We start from the raw sequence: 22,001 nt of genomic DNA, 5'->3' as shown, positions 1-22,001 counted from the left end.
TTTTTTAATAATCGTGATATCCAATTCAACTTACATGCTCCTCGACTAATTTCATGCAATACTTGTTACTTCACAAACTATATAAAGGGCTCTTAATCCATCTCCCCACTTAACTAAGTTTGTGTATTCCATCACTTTATTACAAACACAAAAAAGTTGAGAAAAAATTACCACATCAATTCGTAAATATAAAGGAAGACCACGACCTTAGAGGTGATATACATTTTGACATGTTACCTAACAATACTAGTGTTTCTTTTTATAATCGTGATATCCAATTTAATTTATACGCACCTCAACTAATTTCATGCGATACTTGTTATTTCCCACTAATTTAGGTATTGAAAAATTCCATCCACCAAAATTTGGACAAAGTCACTTGGTATTTTTACCTTCTCTAAAATTTGAACCTGAAATCTCATAACTCTCAACTCATTTGGACAATTCCGTCCACCAAAATTTGGACAAATGGGAAAAAATCACTTAATATTTTTTCCTTCACTAGAATTTGAGCCTGAAACCTCATAACTCTCAACTTATTTCGTTGACCACTAGACCACATTCTTGGAGGTACAATAATGATGTTTTTGTTGTGGCATTTTGATTGCAAGTCAGTTGCCTCACTTCTGGCTATTTGACTTCTCTTAAACATTTCTTATTAAAAACAGCAGAAACATCACACTGAAAGAGTTCTACATAGGATGAAAAGAAAAGGAGTTCTAAATAAATAAAGGACCAGAGATCCCCTCCCCCCCCCCCCCCCCCCCCCCCTACAAAGAGATTCATGAAAATTAGATAACCTACAAGAAAACCCCTAATGGCAAAGAAGGGTAGATCAAACTCCTGAGGCTTGAAAATACAAATACAGCAACAGATATTGAACCAACATGAAGACATGTACAATAGAAAGTTCAATTAGATGGAGAACCCCTTGAGCGGAGCAAATTTGGTCAATATCTCGACTTCCTTCTCTTCCGATTCCTGTTTCTTGAGTTTCCATTCTGAGCTTTCGGAGTTAGCCACCTGAATTTCATCTACTATCTTTGGAAGATGGCCCATCACCATTCTTTGTTTTGATTTCGCTTCAGCTATCTTCTTGTTGGTTCTGTTGGCAACCTTGGCTAATGCAGCTCGGCGTGATTGCAAGATGGCGATCTTTTCATCAATTTCCTGTATAGCTGAGGAAGTAGACATATCTTCAACCTCAAGTAGAGCTATTTCTTTCTTTGAGGCATTGTAATCATCCCTTAGCGTAGAAACACGAGTCACTTTAGCCTCGAGGTCAGCAAAGAATTTGTCAGCTTGTTTAGTTACTCGCTTAGCTTCTAGGAAATCATTGCTGGCTAGTGGGATTTCTTGGATTAGCTTCAGCATTGAAAGCTCTCTATCACTGAGGTTAGGTTCATTCTGCAGCTCCAAAGCCAAGGTTGCAACTTCGGTAAGTTTGTCAGAGGTAAATAAAGCAGGAAAACCAATATGTAGGAGGTTAACAAGTTTCTTTCGAGCTCCAGTCATTTCTTTTTCTCCGCAAGAGCCAGAGATAATGCTTGGACTTCCGTGAATAGGCAAAAGTAGAATGTCATCAAGTGAACTAATGTAGTTATCGAAATCCTCTGGAGTTACTGCAAGAGGAGATTCCTTGAGAGGAGTTGCTAGTTCCTGGTGGCAGGCTAAAGGAGTAATGGTTGCATTGTCATCAGACACTGGACTCTCAAACAAAGAACTATGCACTTTATTTGGTGCTTCATTGTTTTCCATGCTCTCTTCCTTAATTAGGAGTGCATTGGAAACTTCGGTATTAGTGATGTTAGAATGAACTTTCTTCCATAAATACCTTCCTTGCTGCTTCAGATCAGACTTCCTTTTCAGTGAAGAAGTTCCTCCTCCACCACCAGTTTTACGGACCTTTCCAGAATTAGCGGATTGGCCAGTTTTACGGGCCTTTCCAGACTTAGCTGATAGGCCAGTTTGATGGGCCTTTCCAGGAATAGGTGATTGAGAAAGAGGCATAGGTTCCGCTGTAAAAGAATGTGAATTGTACAAATAGAAATGTCAAGGAAATAATAGATAAGTTAAAATGTGCCTCAACATGTTCCACAAAAAAGGCTTAAAATTAAACATCATCAATACATCAAGTAAAATACAGAGGCAACAATCAACATGGATATCAGAAAGCAACTACTTTTTGTTCTGCTAGTTATCAGCTAGAAAATTGGAACTGAATCTTTATGGTTAGTATTATGACAAAGTGAAGACTAAGTCTGTAAACTTCTCAAAGACTAATATGATCTAAATATTTCTAAAAGGCTTGGAAGTTTCAAAATCAACATCTTTAACAGCTACAAACAGACAGCCAGGTTAGTTTTTATCATTGTTCTTATGCATTGAAGGTTTACTACCTTGTAAATAAAGGATGTCCTGTGGAGATAAGTCAATGCTAACACATGTAGGATGGCATGCAGTACTTTGCCACTTTATAACAATGGTATTAACAGGCAGAATTTGGTGGCAAAATTTATTGGAATTAGGGTACATGCCAACTTGTAGTAATATAGTAAGGATAATGAAGAGGAATGAAGACTGCCGATGTTAAAGGGATAACAACATTAAGCAGCCTAATCTAGAACTCAGGCCATTCACATGGTTCGATGTTGCAGGATCCCGGATGCTACATTGTAGCGTGTTATCTTTTCAGATTGGTAACAATGAGATCTCATGATCTTTAGATTAAAGCAACTGGAAGTAGGGGCATAGCTAGGTGTTGGTAAGAGGGTTCAATTGGATCCCCTTCGTCAGGAAACTTATACTGCACAAATAGGGGAAAAACTGATTTTTTTCCGTTATATACAAATGGTTGAATACCGTTGACATAAGGGAAGATTCTACCCTAGTGGCATAGGGAGTTCAAAAATTATTTTAGATCACAAATTTAAATCATGGGTGTGACATTCTAGTATTTTTTTAAAATTTATTCCTCCCTTAGGCACTATGTGGAAGTAAAATAAAAAATAGAATCTTAAAAGTTGATGATACTTCAAGGTGTTGAAGAGAAAGGAGAGAAGGATAGAGAGAAATAAAAAGATGAATAAGAGAAGATAAAAAGGATGTTTGGCTAACGTTATAAGCTGGTCAAACTAGCTTGTAAGCACTTTTTGGTTTATCTACACAGTTGGTAAACACTAAAAGTGTTGTTAAGTCCAAATCAACCAAAAGCCATAAGTTGATCACTCCTCACTCATGATTTTACAACTTATAAGCACTTTCGGTTTGTCCAAACCCATTTGGGAACCTCCATAAGTCATCAAGACCCAAAAATACCAAAATGAGACAAGTTGGTTGTGTCATTGCATTCTTGGACCTCCAACAAGTTCCAAGCACTTCAATTGAAGACTTGAAGTAGACTTCATATCTTCTGGTCTTGTCCAAATTTCTACACCAAAGTCTATCTTCCCTTACTTCACCTGACTTGCAGTTGACCTCCCCATGATCAGGGGCGAAGCTAGGGAGGTGGGAGGTGTTCATCCCAAACTCCCCGGCAAAAAATTACAAGTGTATATATAAGGTACTTTTTTTTATGTATATATAGAGATTTTGAATCCACTGAACACAAGACTAAAAGTTGACTCAGTAGTTAAGGGGATTCAAAATTCACCTTTAAGGTTCCAAGTTCAAATCTCAACTACTACATTTTTATTTTTTGAACCACTTAGTGAAAATCCTGGAATCGTCACTATCCATGATGCTGTCATATTTATACGATAGGGAGTAGCAACTCTTGAAAAAAACTAGAACTTTTATCTCTAACTCAAAAGATAAATTGGGCAAATCTAAATCTAACATAAGATTATCTCTATTGTGTTTCTAACTAATAACTAAAAAGATATGATCAAATGTAACCTTATCTTTTAAGACAAGATTACCGTACTCTTGTTTCTAATCATCAGATAAAGCTAACTAACATTGTCATTATCTATATCACTCTCCTCCGATAGGGAAATCTAGGTACGGATGAGTAAGATTGCTAGAGTAACTCCCAAAAGACTTGAATAACAGAACGCGGTAGTTGAATCTTCCTTGAAAGAAGCACCTCGCGTACCAAAAATGAAAATGATAAAAAGATGTTGGTTAAATGATATGAATTATTTAATTTGTGGAAAGTAGATGAATTGGTTCTTTTATAAGTAAAGGGTGTAGCGTAATGAATTGTAACTTTAGCTCCGCTACCAGAATTGATGGAGCACCAGAAGAGAGAAGGGAAAAAGGAGAGAAACATATAGAGAAATAGGAGGAATGTGATGGAAAAATGAGAAGGGCTCCATTCATAAAATGGTACTCAATTCGAGTGTCTTAAACAAAGTATGAGCATCCTATTATCCTATTTATAGGATGGCAAGCGTTGAACTACACAGAGCTCTTTCACCATTAAGAAGATATGCTTGAACATAATCTTATATCTAATTTTATTTTTTTTGAAATTGGTAACGTTGTATTCCTCGTCATTAAGGATATGCTGGAGACCTTCAAAAAGAGGCAAATAGAGAGTAGGAGGAAGCTACTTACAGAGATCCTAACAAATCTACTAGTTCTAGTTCATCTATTTCTATCTTTTTACACCAATAATAAAAAGATACAATACAATTCCATTTAACTTTATGAATGGAATTGGACCTATCTTCAAAGCTTTTGCTATTTCTCTCTTTCCATACATTCCACCATATGCAGTGTGGGATGATTTTCCACCATCTCTTCTGGCTCTTGCTCTCTCCTCTTCTAATCCAACAACTCAGCAGATCTGCAGTGTGCTCAGGCATGGTCCATCTTGTATTAGTGAGGGTAAGAAATAAGGCCCATAACTGTGCAGTGAATTTACAATGCAAAAAGAGATGATTGTTTGTCTCTTCTGTTTCACCACAAAGTTGGCATCTGGAGACTATAATGCGTCTCTTTCTCTTCAAAACCTCTTGTGTTAGGCAAGCCTTTCTTACTACCAACCAGGTAAAACATTTTACTTTAGTTGGAGCTATGTTTTTCCAGACATTAGTAGGCGTATTAACGCACTATAATTCCCTGTGGTCTGATGTCTATTATTATTTATTACTTTCATTACTTTCTGTACTTTGACTGCTCTATCTTATCTGGGTTGCTTTCGTTACTTGCTTTTCTATATCGCTTTGAACTTCTCATTCTTATCTGACTTTTTTTTTTTTAATTTTACTGAGCCGAGGGTCTTTCGGAAAAGCCATCCTACCTTGTAGGAGTCAGGTCTGCGTACACTTTACCCTCCCCAGACCTCACGTTGTGGGATTTCATTGGGTCGTTGTTGTTGTTGTTGTTGTTGTATGTTTTTCCAGACATTGTTCCACAAAAATTGTTCTCTTCTGTTTTGATGTGCATTACTTATCACATAAGTCCTCTTAACAGAGAATTTTCCATCATTTCCGTGCTTCCATCTCATAAAATCTGAATTTGAGGTAGTGCCTGAGAAGTCCTCTAGTAGAAGCAGCATGTTGGCCACCCTATCCACCTCCCAATCATTCAATAATCTTCTAAAAGAAAGACCCCATCCATGATCAGTCCAACATTCTTTGACAGTTGCTTCAGGGTTGTTGCATATGATGAATAAGTCAGGAAAGGTATCCTTCAGCGGGTTCTGATTGTTCCAAGCATCTACCCAAAACTTTGTTTCCCCCCCCCCCCCATCTCCCACTTTTATAGTCATGTTCTCTTCTATCTTTGGCCAAAGGTGAGAAGATACCTGGTCATACATGCAGGACATTGCAATCTTCAAAGCAAAGGATTACAAGTGTCTCCAAACAAGGAAGAAGCACAGAGAGACGAGAAAAATCCAGCATTATATTAACACCAAAAGAAAACGAGTAATGTCGCAGGTATGATGCTTTGAAACAGAGGTATGATAGAACCTAATCAACTCAAGACGAAGAGGGTGCTGCAAGCAAACAGTTATAACCAAGAGCAACAATAATAACGCTATTTGAGGCAGCTCTAGACATTAAGTAATTACCATGCTTAGACAAGAAAATGGAACAGATGTAAAATTATTATGCTAGTATGGTTGCGAATTTTCTAGTCTAAAGATCCTATACAGAGAACAAAACAGAAAGAAAGAGAGCCAAGAGACAGCACTGTGTAATCATAGAAAGGGAGGTTACCTATCTCTAAACAGTTATTATATCTCATAAAAGACTAATAATGCATGATATTGTACAATGTCTCATCAAGAAGTGTCAGAAATTTCATAGTTTTCCTACTAACCTTTGCCCTCAGGCGACGTGAAAAAAGCATTGAAATCAGCTGGAACGTCCCAAACAAATGACGAGAAAAATGCATTGGTATCAGCTTCAGGGTAGTTTGTTTTGAGATAAGTTTTAAGAGATAGCTTACTCAAAAACCACATTTTCTTTCTTGGGGTTTCTTGAAGCCTTGGTGGAGCAATCAAGTACCTATCTTGAAAGTATCCTGAAGCTTTGACTCTTCTCCCAACTTTCCAAGTCCAAATATCACCTGGATTTGGCCAATTTTCAGGAGCGTAAGGTAAGCCTTCTCCTGACTCCAGCAATGCAACAGGCCTGATTTGAAAACCATCCATTTCTCTTGGAGTCATGCAGATATTATTTGCCTCTGAAGTGCTAATCTTCTCAGCACCTTCCACTATAAACATGATAAAGATGTTGAATCAATTTATGTTTATAAGTATGATGCACAAAGATCTATGGATATAAAACGTGACTTCAAAAGTGCTTTGAACTATTTGATATATGACAATCTTTTACAATCTTATTGATGCATAATGAGGTGTTCAATTATCAAATTCCTTCACTTTCATTTGTAACTTGAAAGAGATGCACAACACAGATTATGTTCAAAAATCGTGATATAGAAGCTGGAGAACTTTCCATGCTGAAGAAAATGTAATAAAGTGAACATCGCTGACTCTCTCCCGTTATTCTAATACAGTGTTTTGCCAATTGTAAAAGTAAAACCACCTGGCAATCAAGAAGCCATCCAAGAGAGAAGAACCATAAATATGAAAAAAAACTGTTAATTTTTTTCTCATAATTGATACAAAAAGCCAGAGTACACTGCTCTATCGTTATGAAAAAACAAACAAAGGTCATCCATTGTTTATAAAAGATCGACAAGAAGATGTAGTACACAAGTGAGATACTAGAGACTTGAAACAGAAAATATAAAACCAAATACCACATGTTTTCTGCTAATTAACACTTTAAAGGCAGATCAATTAACAATGTTATTCATTACGTTGTGCATTTAGATTTCTGGAAAGGTACCAGAATATACGTACTCTTTACAAATTAATAGTCTTGTTTTTCTTTTATGATAGCAAACTTAAACATCTTATCTTTAACTAAAAACTTCTCTCTGAAATTTGCACAAGTGCCATAGTTTTGCATCACTTGTATAGTCTATGTAACTTGTAGACATCTAAGCATTGTTTCAAGAGATAAACTTTTTTTATGGTAAAAAACATAAAAATTACCATAACCAACAAAAACTAATACACCTAAAGAGCACCTAAACTTCACAACCACCTTCTAGGAAGGGTGTTATGAGTATAAAGCATCCAACAAGCAACTAGTAACACAAAGAATCTCTGCGCCAATTAATGCTCAAGATCTCAAGGCAACAATCAAGAGTCTTCTATGGAAACAAGAACTAAAGCACATACTTCTCACTGAAAACCTAGAAGCTATTAAAGACTTTTTGAAGACTAAGACAACTTACTCGCAACAGCATAAAAAAAATCTAGATCATTTGTGTATCTTTTCAAGGATCAATTCTCTTGGGTTGCCATCTCTGTCAAAGACCTCAACGGCTAGATCAAGAAACTATATTAAAAAAAACAAGATGTGAAGAAGATACACACTTGTATAAACCTTCTCAAATACCTTTGTTCTACTCTTAACTAGCATTATATTTCTTGTTTAAAATAACTGTGATTCAAAGAGAGAAGAGAGGAAACACATTGTTGCTGAGACAGTGTATCAATCAAGAGTGAGAAAGATTGAGTGTAGACGTAGGAATCACACTTCATAAGACTTGTACAAGACAAACTTCAAGAGCTTACAGAGAACACCCTTGCAACCCGGATAGACTAGACTAAGATCCACATTCGATCCCAACCAATATCAAAACATCTAGTGTCATTCTACTTTCTGCCTTTTACCTTTATAGTTATTTAATATTTAGTATCTCCTTCAGTGTCAGTTGGCTCATCTCTAAGATGGTTGACATAGAAAATTAAAAGAAGTCAATTCACCCCACCCCACCCCCATCTTGCACTTCCCCCACTGTCTTGCACTTTCAGCAACATGACCAGAAATGAAAGTTTCTTTTTTTGGACAATGTTGTCCAGGGCAGCTTGCGCAAGCCTTGATTATTCAACCGGTAGTTGTTACCTCCCACTAACACAAGTACCCGAGAAGTCTGGCCACCTAGGATTCGAACCTAAGGTTCTCCTCCCACTTCCAGAAATGGAATAATTATGGGTTTGAACATGTTTAATACTAACATTCATAAAATGCAGTTCTGCTCAAAAGCAACAAATCACTTATACATTGCATCAGCACATTAGCGAGGCTTACTACCTTCCATTCCTAAATTTTGACCCTAACCCCATCTCTTTTTCTTTCATCTTACGGGGTAAAGAACAAAAAAAGATTACATTTTTCTTAATTAATTTCTCTGATCCTTGTTGAAATGAGCCCAAAAACAGAAATGAAGCTCGAATTTTCTTGAAAATAAACATGCACTTAACCAACAGGGGTATCACAAAGGCAAAAATCAAATTAAAACAGAGAACAAATGAAAAACTTACTGTTGACTGTGAGAACTTTAGGCCAAATAGAAGAAAACCCACAATGGGATTTTGCTTCAGCAGCAGAGAGATGAAGATAGAGACTTGAGAAGAGGGTTTTTGGGGTTGAAACTGGATGATCAAGATTAAAGAGGTTTAAGTGTGTAGGACTGATGAATTCCGTCAGACTGTCAGTGATTAGTGATAGAGAGCTGCTTAATGGACCACTGATTCCATTGGATTAAGAGAATTTGAGAAATTCAAGAAATGAAAATATTCATAGGGTAAGAACAATGGAAAGGTTAATAGGCTCAGGACAGGATAGAATGTATGTTTATTTTGGAGACATAAAAATATTGTTTCTGAAAGATTAATGTGTATAATATTTCAAGAAAATAAGATTGTTATTTTTGAATAATTCTCAATTCAACTAACTCATAAATCATAACAATTTATTTTAATCATGTGATGATATTCTTATTTAGCTAGTTAAAAGAATAAATATACTTTTTAAAATTAAATAAATATAATTTAAATTTTAGTAACACACTTTTATAATAACATAACATTTTAATACAGTTTGACTTGATTATAATAATTATTCTCTATATTAATATTTTATTATAATAATTAATTGTTTTTTGGAATTTCGCTTTTTTTAGTTTGTTATATACTAATTCTCTAAATTTCATATGTACAATTTAATTTTTTTGTGATATGCTTATATGGTACACATATTTTAATATGATTTGATATAATTAAAAAAATCATCTAATCTCATGCTTAGTCAAATTATGTCAATAAAATAAGATGGGAAAAGCATGATCCATTAGTTAATATACTTAAGAGGGTAAAATATGATCATAATTCTTGCAAATTAAATTACTTAAGATTAAAATTTTGGATAAAAAGGATTATTTTTCCAAAGTAAACAATGTTTTTTTATTTTATCTATAAAGGAACAAAAGTATTCATAAATTTTTATTTGTACATACAAAACAAAAGTATTCACATGACAACAGCAGACACATATGACAGAAAAATAGCAAACTTTTAGCTTTACATTATGGGTGCGTTCGGTTGGAAGGATTTTTTTATTTTTTGTCTTTGATACGTAAGTCAAAAGATAAAAAAGGCTAAATACATATATAATTCTTTTAACTTGCTTTTTCAATTTGAAATTATATTCTAATTTTTTTATTTATTTATTATTTAAATATAAAATACTAATTTTATGATTTTTTTTATATATGTTCTTCAATTGCAATTTTACATTTAAAAAATCAATATTCGTTCATTGATTTTCATAAAATAAAAAATGGCGAACATTGTTTTTTTTTAAAAAAATAACAATTTTTTTGAGAGTTTTTCTGTATCTTTGCTTGTAAGATAACTAACTGAAGTACGAGTTTTAGCCTTTTTTTAGTCATGCTATTATCAATGAATAATTATTTTTTATTCATATTGAAGATGAGATTTTTTTATAGTATTGAGTTGAATTAAAAATTTAAAAATTAATATTTGAGTTAAATTCAAAAAGTCTGAATAAAAAAAATAAAATATGTGGTGCTATTTTAATTTAATTGATTGTTTAATAAAGAAAATCATCACACTTTCGTCGGTTATTTTTTATAGAGAAATTCTCAAAAAATTAATATTCATTTGTCAGTTTTTTTTATATCAAATCTAACGAATGAACGTCGATCTATAAAATGCAAAATTGTATTCAAAGAATATATACAAAAATAAAGAAATCATAAAATTAGTATTTTGAATTTAAATGAAACATAAAAAATAGTATTGAAGAGTTCAAATAGAATAAGACTAAGATATTGTGCTAAAAAAAAGTTATAAAGTTTATTCTACATAAATATCATGGGGATAATAGTGTTTGGGAAGGCTATGTATATGAAATGCAATTAATATAGAATGTTATTCGTGAAATCTATTTTGTTAAATATAAAAATCATATAATTCCACGTCCAAACAATTAAACTATAATTTTAAATAGGGCCATGCTAATTATATAAAGTTCTAAATATTATATAACTGACGAATTCAAACGATAACCAGGTTCCCTTCAAAATTGAAGACGACGACGTATAGTTGATTAAGCAAAGCAAATAAATATATCCATTGAAATGGGCAGCTCAATTCTCACTTGTACAAGAAGATAGTAGAAATCTCTAAACACAAACAAGAACAAAAATGGCAGCACAAGGAACATGCCTTAATCACGTCTCCCGAGAATCCTCTGATATCAAACGCCTCGCCCAATTTTACATTGAGGTTTTATATCATACTACAAATTAACTTTCTTTACCTTAAGAGTTTCATTAATCACATCAGGGTTATGATTTTCTGTTTAAATTAGTGTAGAATAAAGTCATAAACACACAAAATTGATTGTTTGATGAAAATGGGTTATGGGTATTTTTATTTTATTTGCAGATATTTGGGTTTGAGAAAGTTGAAGCTCCAAGATTTGAATTTGATGTGATATGGTTGAAGCTGGCACCATCTTTCTATCTTCACCTTATCGAGAGAGACCCGACTACAAAGCTTCCAGAAGGTCCATGGAGTGCCACGTCAGCTGTCGCCGACCCGAAGAATCTGCCCAGAGGCCACCATGTCTGCTTCTCCGTCTCCAATTTCGATTCTTTCGTTCAGAACCTCAAGGTTGATTTAAATCCGCTATTTTCTCCTCTTCCAGTTTCATTAGAAAGTTTATGTGCTTAATGTTTTTTGTTTTTTTTGGTTTGATTCAATCAAGTATCATAGAAGATGTGTTGCTGTTCTTAATTTCACTTTCTGTTTTAGATTACCTCAAATTAATAATTTATTATGATTAAAAGAAAAGCCGATAGTCTCTCAGAAACAATTTCTTTACCTTCATGAGTCACTCCCCAGACTTCACTTTGTGTGATTTCACTGGTATGATGTTGTTAGTGATGGAAAGAAAGATTAGATTATTGAGTACTAAATTAATTGTTTATGACCAATTTTACTTTCTGGACTGCTTTGGACTGTTATGGTCTATCAGAAAGAGGTAGGGTAAGGTCTTACACTCTATCCTTCCACCACACTTTGTGGTACTACACAAACTAGGTCGTTGTTATCATTTTTTTTCCGGATGAATATGTTAGATGTGATGTCAAAGTGTTGGTATCAGCCTTAATCTGATGACTTTTGGTATCTTTTTGTCAGTTACCTTTTTCCTTTTATCCTTTTAGATGATGTTAATTTCTTGTAATGACAATCTGAAAATAAATTTGTGTAAAATGAGGTTCCTTTGACTGAGATATGTGAAGGGCCGTATAGGAAGAGATGTTAATTAATTTGATTGTTGCTTCTTTGAGGTTTATCAAGGGCATTGGAGCTGTTCTACCTATGAATGTATCAAGTTTTTCTTGTTCTGTTTGTTGCAAGTGATAAGAAATGCGTTAGTTTTTTTATTTTAATGTGAGCCGAAGTGAAGTATAAATTGGTTGATAATACAGGCAACTGCGTGTTAAGAGAGAGATAAAATAATGTGATGGGCATAGCTAATTTTCCATTTCCAGGAGCTATAGCTGTATTTGTTTTAGATAATGTTCATGAATCGTAGGACAAATGTCTAGTGTTCAAGAACTTATTTAGTAATGAAGTTTAGAAGGGTCAATATCAAAAACCAAACTTGATACGGATTTGCCAAGATCAATGGCATATCCATTGACAGAGTATGGCCATATTTGTTTTTAGAGACATGATAAAAGGAACAGGGAATCTTTCTTTTCCAGTTCTTCCAACACGCAATAGATAATGTTAACATGAGCATGAATTGTAGGCCAGTGTGTAATGTGCAAGACTTCTTTAGTAATGAAGTTTATAAGGGGTCCATATCAAAAGTCAAACTTGATATGGATTTGCAAAGGCATACCCATTGACAGGGCTATAGCACATTTGTTTTATATAATGTTAACATGAGCATGAATTGCATATCGGTGTCTAATGTTCAAGAACTTCTTTAGTACTAAAGTTTGTAAGGGTAAATATCAAAAAAACAAACTTGATTTGGATTTACCAAGATCAGATGCATTTGGTGGATTAGACTTGTTTCTTCCTCAAGTCTGGTTTATCCATGACTAATAGATCTGTCAATCATCTTTTTCTCTTAACTTTGCCATTTAGGAGAAAGGAATTCAAGTTCACGAGAGGACTCAACCAGATGGAAAGACCAAACAAGTCTTCTTCTTTGATCCAGATGGTGAGAGTTTCCTTTTATATATTATATGCTAATACATTGATTCCGAAGTGATAGTGTTCTTACGTTTATGAAATTGGATGACTAACTACTCAACCTCAGAGAAGGCAAAAACATGTGAAAAAACGATGTTCTTTAAACTCCTAAGATTGAATCTCTTAACCTGATGTCTATGATAGTGTCAAATTCTTTGCAGTTCTTAACTTGATTAGGCAAAGTTTTCAATTCAATAACATGTGGTTCTCAATCTGCAGGAAATGGTTTGGAGGTAAGCAGTGGGGCTCCTGCCACCTGAACTGTGACTATACTCGTGGTGTCCCGCGTACTTGTTAGCCATAAATTTAGAGTATAATAAACCCACGGGCCTCAGGATGCGTTAGCTCGGATGATGACCTTGTGTATATTTGCCTATTGGAATGAAAATATTTATGTTGTTTTACTTAGCTTGTACTCTGATTGCAGCAAGTGCCAAGTGACTCCAAATTGATAGCATAAGGACTGTATGTATGTAGATCCATCTCTCAATTAAGACAATACTAGTGGAGTTGAGTAGTAAATAGTAATAGCCACTGAGAGATTTATACTGTACTACTTCAATAGCCATGATTTTCCTGTTAACCTTATCAACAAGAAACTGATAATCTATTAAGCAGAGATTATTAAGAAATTTGAAGCTGAAAATTTGAATTATGCCATCGTTTTTCTGTTGGATGCAGGAAGATGTTTTTAAACTATGTGAGATTTTTTAAAAATGTCATTTGTTGATAGTTTGATCTAAAAATATTTTACTGTTGGTAAGCTGCAACATCCACAACCATATATTCGTAAGTATTGAATTGACAAATATGAATCTCATTTAAAGTTATAATCTTGATGATTAGCATCTTCTTTTTTGGGAGTTGTATTGATTATTAACATCAATTCATCATTATGATTTATTTTTTTCAATAACCTGTTGTTAATGAAGACTACTACTAATAATTCGAATAACCGAAACCAAATAAGACTCCTTAGTGATGCACATTTTATATCTGATCAAATTCCACGATCAAACATATAAAAATCAAAAAATTATGGGCAACGGTAGTTAAATTATCTTGATTATTCATGAACATCCGACACTAAGGGGCCATTTGGTCACTGATTAGAGTTGTGAAGGTATTAATTATGTAAGATTTAGTTATGCAGATATTAGTTATTTAGGATTTAGTTATGCAGGATTTTGTTAAGTAGAGTTTTAAAAAAATTAGTAAGCTAATTCTTATCTCTTAATTTCAAAATGTTTAGTGAGCTAATATTTATTATACTCATTAAAATAAATAATTATCTAAATAACACATTAAAATTTAAATAAATATCAATAGCTAAAACAATAAAGTAAATAACAAATAACTAATAGCAATTAAGTAATTTGTATTGAATATGATTAAGCAATCAAGACAAAAAAGGGATAAATATGTAATTTATTATTTTAATACATGTATAATTAATATTCATATAACTTATTTCACCTTTTATCTGCATAACTTATAAATAGATTCTCTCATAAGTTATGTAAGTATTAATTAACTTTGTGTTTATCCGATAACAAAACGCCCCTAGCAAATCGGAGTCACCATTCCTGCTTACTAGTCCACCACGTTTGCACAGAGTTGCGACGTGTCAGCCGTCCAGCATCTCCAACACAAAAACAACTTTCCTATAAGAAAATAATCGAAATATATATAGCATGAAAAAATTATAAAAATATACATATAATAATAATACATATCAAGAAGAAGAAAAAAATGAGCCACGGACAACCTCAAAGGCCTGAAACAGGGGAGCAGCCCCTAAAATACGGAGATGTTTTTAACGTAACAGGTGAGTTAGCTGAACAGTCAATTGCACCACAAGATGCAGCCATGATGCAAAGTGCTGAAGCCATGGTATTTGGGAAGACTCAAAAGGGTGGTCCTGCCTCTGTTATGCAGGCTGCTGCTGCCAAAAACGAAAGAAGTGGACTTGTTAGTCATGACGCTACCACTCAACTTGCTGCTGATGAAGGTGTTACTGTCGCTGAAACTAAAATCCGACTACAATAATTTACTATTTTAATTTTTACTCATATATAAATATTAAATATCAAACAAAAATTTTTAATATAATCACTATATCAGATTATAGCGACACTTTTTTGTCAAAAAATTATATTGTATATTGATCAAAATTTGGTTTAATATATATATATATAAAAGTATTGACCCTTCTAAACACAAGTTCAGGTTTAGTGTAGTGATTAAGTGTTGCAAAAGTTGCTTCACAAGTTGAAGGTTTATATCAAATATCAAACAAAAGATATTAATATAATCACTATTATCAGATTATAGCGACACTCTTTTGTCAAAAAATTATATTGTATATAGATCAAAATTTGGTTTAATATATATATAAGTATTGATCCTTCTTAACACACGTTCAGATTTAATGTAGTGATTAAGGGGTTGCAAAAGTTGCTTCACAAGTTGAAGGTTTAGTGTAGTGGTTATAGTGTAGTGGTTATGGGGTTGCAAAAGTTGCTTCACAAGTTGAAGGTTTAGTGTAGTGGTTATGGGTTACAAAAGTTGTGTGTAGGTGGTGTGTTCTACCTTGCTAGCGGTAATAAATTTTCTAGGTCCGCCACGGCTCATTCATACTTCACACTAGTGGTCCGCCACTGCTCATTCATACTTCACACTAGTTCATTGTTCACGCTGTATTTATCCTTGTGTATTTACCTTTTAGGCGTTAATATTACTTTAAGTTAATGAATCAAGAATGACAGCGATTACGGTTTGCAATGACAACGACCAACAACTAGGACCAGAGTTATGAATTGTGAGTATTCACAACAAAAACGTCTGATTTGCTTGTTTAGCTGTATGCCTGTATCGCGGCAAATTACAATCAAATTATTGGAGAATTTGTATATTTGTTTTGAAAGAATTTCTTATTGTTTAAACGGAAAATTGAACTATTAGAGATAAAAAATCGATAAATCGAAAATTGATAACAAATAACAAATATTTGGTTCGATTATCGATTTAGCATATTTAAAAATTAAAAATTAATAAATTTAACCGATAATATTTAAAATCGAATCGACAAATACCTACCCTATTTATTTGTACACATTCAATTTGGAGGGCAACAAAGTAAAAGGAAAATTATAGGTATTGGGGCAATATGTTGAGCCTCTTCCGGTAATAGCGGCTCCAGCAACAGCAGGAGATGTGGAAGAAGCAGCTATAACTATTGGAGAAGCTCTAGCAGCAACTGCCCTCACAGCAGGGGAGAAACCGGTGGAACAGAGCGATGCAGCCGCAATACAAGCAGCTGAAGCTAGAGCCACCGGTTCTAGCATTGTAATCCCCGGAGGATTAGCGGCCACAGCTCAATCAGCAGCCTAAGCTAATGAAGGTTTGGCTCAAGATGTGGATAAAATCAAATTGAACGATGTCTTGACTGTAAGAATCTAAAAAGACTTGATTTGAGTGGTGTAATTTATATATTTGTATGTTTTATGTTGTGAATTGACATCATCATATATAGGGTGCGGCTGCAAAATTACCGGCTGATAAGGCAGCGACAAGGCAAGATGCACAAGGGGTGATGGAGGCTGAGCTACGAAATAATCCAAGCCTGACAGCTTATCCTGGTGGAGTAGCTGCATCTGTGGCTGCAGCTGCAAAACTAAATGAAATAAGAATGCAGCCACAAGACTAAATGAAATAAGTTCATAATTAAGCTTGGCTCATCATGACAACATGTGTATAATAATATTTTACTAATTTCCTCGTTGGCTTGTCTTCTTGTTTTGGTGCTTTGTAATTTAGTTGTTGGGCCTTTGTAAAAATTAAATTAGTACTTCAACCTAAGAGCCCGTTTATAAGTTTAAGTTGCGGTATAAGCTGTTTCAGTATTTAAAGTATTTTTTAAATGTGTGTGATCAATTTAAATTTATTTTGTGTTTAAAATAAACTTAAAAAATAATTGAATTTGTTTAATTTAATTTATTTAAAACAAGTAAAGCTAAGTCAAATTGGCACTAATTTGCTAGTCAACTCCATTACAGAAGCGACAATGACTTCTAGTCATCAAATATGGATATATCTAAACAAATATAGATGTAAATCAACAATTTGAGTCAAGAATTTATTGTTGACCCCTTTTTTTATCCTATAAAGTGGTGTAAAAAAATCGAGATCAAGAAATTTTCAGAGTTTGAAGCGTGCTTTATGTGATGTTTTTAGAAGATTTTACAGGTAAAAGTGTATTTTCAAGATTCAACAATTTTTGTAGGAGTCGGAAAGTAATAAAAAATTATTTTTAAAAATACAGCACGAAATAAGTCAAAATAAGAAGAAAAATATTTGTTCTCCAATCTTTTCCTCACTGTTTACTTACTTTTTGTTATTAGCACTTCAAAAGTTTATATAAAATAGTAAAAGATGATATTATCTTTTCCCCAACGTCTCAAAACATTACCAAGTAAAAAGATATTAAAAGGTCATAAAGACCACTAGAAATTGCCAATTTTGAGAAAAAATTACGTTTTCAAATGAAGTTTTAAACATATAGTTAAGATCATAAAGACCAGTCCAAAAAATTGCTACTTCAGAAAAAAATTATCTCTACCAAACCAAGTTGAAAAAATGTTTGGCCATTAGATATTTGATCAAAATTAATTATCACATAAATGTTATTATATAAAGCTAGTGATTACATAATTAATTATTATTTGATCGAATTATATAAAAATAATATTATATTTTTCTGAGATATTAATACACAAGAATCATTAATTTATTAAAAATCAGATTATTGATATATAAACAGCGCAATAATTGGAATTTGCTATGAACTTTAGGCTAATAATTGAAGAAAATAGACAAGCGCAGTGGATAAGGAACATATCTAACTGCACACACAATCAACTAATTTTTGCAACCTCTTAACGTTACACCAAACTTTCGACTCTTGACAGGTGTCAATAATTATATATATATTTATTAAATTAAATTTTAACCTCTATATAAAATATAATTGTTTGATAAAGAGGTGTCGCTTGACACCCCTCGCTCGAGGTAGCTCTGCCCCTCATATAATGGATATCGAAACCGGGTAAAAAAATAAAAAAATCTAAATAATCACATCCTTCCGTAAGAAAGATAATATTCGCTTCATTTCATATTAAGTGAATTTTTGAGGAATTTTTTATTGTTCAAAATAATTGAATTGTTCAAAGTTCAAGATAGATATTTGAATTTTTTTTCATATTTGCCCTTTTATTTAATTGAAATTTTATATTTTCTAGGAGATAAATCACACTACTTGCAAAGTTATATTTATGATTTTATAAAAAAAATAATGGAATGTATGATTCAAATTACGTTCTTAAATATTTTTCTTAATATGTGTGCATTGCCTCACAAATTCACTGGAATGGAGGGAGTAATAGTTTGACAAGTGGCCTCCTACATCTATAAATCAATGCCACCATACTACTTCAAATAGCCACTTGTCCCAAAATGCCTCCATCATCTTCCATGCACATTTATATAAATCATTTTGTCCCTCTCTAGCCATATCCTACCTTTTGTATAATTTCTAAATGTTTTAATTTACCCAATTTTAACAAAAATGAGTAGTCAACAACAACAACCGAAAAGGCAACCAGAAGCCGATCCGATCAAATACGGTGATGTTTTTGCTGTCTCTGGTGAGCTAGGAGAAAAAGCTGTTAAGCCGGAAGATGCAGCCATGATGCAGAGCGCCGAGACCGCGGTGCTTGGGAAGACGCAAAAGAACGGTCCAGCGGCTGCCATGCAATCAGCCGCTAATGTTAACGTGAGCGCCGGTTTGGTTACACCGGGTGATGTTACTGATGTTGCGGCTAGAGAGGGTGTTACGGTTACTGGGACGGCCGTTCCTGGAGCTAATATTATTACTGAATCAGTTGCTGGACAGGTATATACGCTTTTTTAATCTATCTATATATATCTATTTTGAATTTTCTAAACAGAAAGTGTTGGCCAAATGAGCAGCTAGCTCTAGCTCCTACAGTAGTTGAATTGGCGGCTAGCTAGTTTTATAAAGTGCTGTTGACATACAGGTAGTAGCACAATACATCCAGCCAACAGGAGGACAACCACAAGACACAACTGTTAGGAGAGAAATCACAATAGGAGAAGCTCTTGAAGCGGCTGGACAAACAATACCGGGGAAGCCAGTGGATCAATGTGATGCAGCAGCAATCCAAGCAGCTGAAATGCGAGCAACAGGCAGTAATGTTATCACTCCTGGAGGCGTTGCAGCCACTGCTCAGTCGGCTGCTGCCTATAATGAATCTATGATAAGAGACGAGGACAAAGTTAAGCTTGGAGATGTCTTGTCGGTTAGTAACAAATTAATTACTCCCAATTTTTTAAACGAAAAAGACTCCCAATTTTTTAAGCGAAAAAAGGGCTAAAATAATCTGAACTAAATATATCCCTCTCAATCCACCTTTTTGTTCAGTTTTACCCCTAAACTTTACTGCCTTTTATTTTTAAATTATTATTATTAATAATTATTACTTGACATCTTTCTATTGAATAAATTTAAATTTAAATTCATCTTTTTTTCTACCCCGACCCATATCCATATCCCATGTCTAACCTCAATTAAAAGATCCATTGCAAATAAAAGATAATTGATCTCTCTCTCCCTTAACCCTAATGCCTCTTTTCTTCTTCCCTCTTCGAAATTACGGATTCAATATCTTAGCTGCTGCTACTGAAATTTTCCCCTCAACCCCTCAATCCACCATTTCTTATAATGGGTCTTTTAATTGGGTTTGGACATGGGGTGTGGATATGGGTTGGGGCGGGTTGGAGAATAAAGATGGGTTTGAATTTAAATTTGTCCAATAAAAAAATGTCAATTAATAATTAATAATAATAATAATAATTAAAAAATAAAAGGTTGTTAGTTTTAGGGATAAAACTAGACCAAAAAGATGGATTGAGACCTATTTTTCGCCAATAGGTGAATGAAGGTTATATTTAAATTTTTTTGACCAGTTAAGAGGTATTTTTGGTATTTTTGGTCGTTTTCCTTTTTTTTTTACTTTGATTATATATTTTTTCCGTGAGCTACAAATATTTATTTACCTAAAAAGTATATATTTTTATCCAATTAGCCATAAATACGGCACAACGTACATATTCACTACTAAAACATATGAAATTAATTAGCTAGCAACGGATTTGTCTGAAAGATTGAGCATAATATCAATGAGTTTATGTTAACTACGATCTATTTAGCGATAACTTAATTGAAGTTTGTAGGTGTATATTTCGATTGTTTTAGTGATTGTTGGTGTGACGATGTATACTAAAAATGTCATATCAAATGAGTAACACTTAGGTTGATTGTACGCCTCAACATCAGCTAATTTGTGTTTACACATATAGATTAAGGTAATTTTTGGTTTGGACTTTAATGTTGCCTTGTACATAAAAATATCTGGTACTTTTAGGTGATTAAGCTTTTACATTTCATATGAATATGAAGACTGTCTTTTACTCTATCCGCGTTCCAAGCTGTGTGTACAGTTTAAATATTTTAGGTTGTTTAATTACTGCAATTTATACTCCCCTATTTTTTTAATTAATTACGTTGTTAATCACTGTAATTTATATTACTCCACTACTTTTTAAAGTTGTTAATTTATATTACTCCACTAGTTGTTAATTACTGTAACTTATACTCCACTACTTTTTTTAAGTTGTTTTTAAATATATAAATTTTATTTTAAATATTTTTCTGATTTCAAATATTTTGTGAAACTTGTACGAATTTCACGCTCAAAGTTTATAAGTGTATATATCGATATTCTACTTGTGTCATTGATATATTTGAACGATATAACATAAATTAGGATTTGATAGATTTAACTTGAAGCTAATTCAAATCATCGAATACAGTAGATAGATTAACTTAAAGATAATTTAAAGCTCCCGCTATGCGCAAGCTAATTTATTTTTATGGTGCTTTCATATTATTGAGGAGTTTTGTATGCACGCAGAGTGCTACTAAGGTATTACCGGCGGATAAGGTAGCGACGAGGCAGGATGCAGAAGGGGTGGTAGGGGCGGAGTTACGGAACAAACAAGACATGTCCACCACTCCTGGTGGAGTAGCTGCTTCTGTTACTGTAGCTGCCAGGATGAATGAAAGGAGTCAACAACAACAATCTTAATTTTCTCCAACTAAAATCCTTATTGGAAGGATGGATAGTTGGTTTACCTTCTCTATGTTGTGATGGTGTACTGCCTCTTTTTTTTGCTGTGTGTGGTTGCCTTGAGACTTGTAAGCAACCAACGCAGTTTTGGTTCAGTGTTTGTTGGTAGTAGTCAGTTATGGTCGATAAGAAATATCGTTTGTATGTATGTTATTTACTCTTTAAGTTTGCTTCAGATATACCATTTCGAAGTAACATCATCATGTGTTATCTTGGGCGTTTTTTTCCTATCAACACTTTCAACTTTTATTTTGAACTTTCTGTGGCCACTTTACCGCTTCAAACTACTTCCAATTAATTCGATAAATATATTTACATACCTCTACGATGATAAATAAATTTACAAGTCACAAGCATCAAAAGCAGTAGCTCCCTTTTATTAGTAAAGAGATTAGGAATTTAATCACAGATTTGATAGTTGAAAACTTGTACCACAATTGAATGTTTTCCCATAGAGCAGATTCTATCATATACACAAAGTTATGCATGGAGACAGAGAGGGTGAAAGAGCTGTTATGATTCTACAACCATTTCAGTTGTCACACAAAAAATAACACTGCTAATTGTAGTGGATAATAGTGGCATTTGCAAGGTTTTTCCTAAGCGTTGTCAATATG

The 22,001-nt window shown here is 33.5% G+C and overlaps 3 protein-coding genes and 1 pseudogene across 3 annotated transcripts; 3 read left to right on the top strand and 1 right to left on the bottom strand.

Annotated features, from left to right (window-relative positions):
• Positions 1–633: 633 nt before the first annotated feature.
• LOC129883015 (uncharacterized) lies at positions 634–9,173 on the bottom strand. Its single transcript, XM_055957551.1, has 3 exons — positions 8,858–9,173; positions 6,274–6,669; positions 634–2,018 (listed from the first exon to the last, which is right to left on the bottom strand). Coding segments are annotated over exons 1-3 (1,500 nt in total). The 5' UTR covers positions 8,859–9,173; the 3' UTR covers positions 634–915.
• Positions 9,174–10,933: 1,760 nt separating this feature from the next.
• LOC129883014 (lactoylglutathione lyase) lies at positions 10,934–13,769 on the top strand. Its single transcript, XM_055957550.1, has 4 exons — positions 10,934–11,125; positions 11,288–11,515; positions 13,007–13,082; positions 13,334–13,769. The coding sequence occupies exons 1-4, from the start codon at positions 11,045–11,047 to the stop codon at positions 13,372–13,374; spliced, it is 426 nt and encodes a 141-aa protein (XP_055813525.1). The 5' UTR covers positions 10,934–11,044; the 3' UTR covers positions 13,375–13,769.
• A 732-nt stretch (positions 13,770–14,501) lies between these two features.
• On the top strand, positions 14,502–16,976 carry LOC129883692 (late embryogenesis abundant protein D-34-like; annotated as a pseudogene).
• Positions 16,977–18,642: 1,666 nt separating this feature from the next.
• Positions 18,643–21,570, top strand: LOC129881814 (late embryogenesis abundant protein 31-like). Its single transcript, XM_055955920.1, has 3 exons — positions 18,643–19,067; positions 19,213–19,494; positions 21,169–21,570. The coding sequence occupies exons 1-3, from the start codon at positions 18,741–18,743 to the stop codon at positions 21,340–21,342; spliced, it is 783 nt and encodes a 260-aa protein (XP_055811895.1). The 5' UTR covers positions 18,643–18,740; the 3' UTR covers positions 21,343–21,570.
• The last annotated feature ends 431 nt before the right edge of the window (positions 21,571–22,001 follow it).

Source organism: Solanum dulcamara, chromosome 3 (assembly GCF_947179165.1).
Source record: "Solanum dulcamara chromosome 3, daSolDulc1.2, whole genome shotgun sequence".
Taxonomy (NCBI): domain Eukaryota; kingdom Viridiplantae; phylum Streptophyta; class Magnoliopsida; order Solanales; family Solanaceae; genus Solanum; species Solanum dulcamara.
The sequence above is the reverse complement of the archived record's forward strand: the minus strand, read 5'-3'. Positions and strand labels throughout refer to the sequence as shown.

Coding starts and splice junctions, on each gene's coding strand:
- LOC129883015 (XM_055957551.1), bottom strand. Junction 2,019..6,273: donor CACGTCGCCTGAGGGCAAAG/GTTAGTAGGAAA, acceptor ATTCTTTTACAG/CGGAACCTATGCCTCTTTCT.
- LOC129883014 (XM_055957550.1), top strand. CDS start 11,045: ATGGCAGCACAAGGAACATGCCTTAATCACGTCTCCCGAGAATCCTCT. Junction 11,126..11,287: donor TCGCCCAATTTTACATTGAG/GTTTTATATCAT, acceptor TTTTATTTGCAG/ATATTTGGGTTTGAGAAAGT. Junction 13,083..13,333: donor CTTCTTCTTTGATCCAGATG/GTGAGAGTTTCC, acceptor CTCAATCTGCAG/GAAATGGTTTGGAGGTAAGC.
- LOC129881814 (XM_055955920.1), top strand. CDS start 18,741: ATGAGTAGTCAACAACAACAACCGAAAAGGCAACCAGAAGCCGATCCG. Junction 19,068..19,212: donor CTGAATCAGTTGCTGGACAG/GTATATACGCTT, acceptor GTTGACATACAG/GTAGTAGCACAATACATCCA. Junction 19,495..21,168: donor AGCTTGGAGATGTCTTGTCG/GTTAGTAACAAA, acceptor GTATGCACGCAG/AGTGCTACTAAGGTATTACC.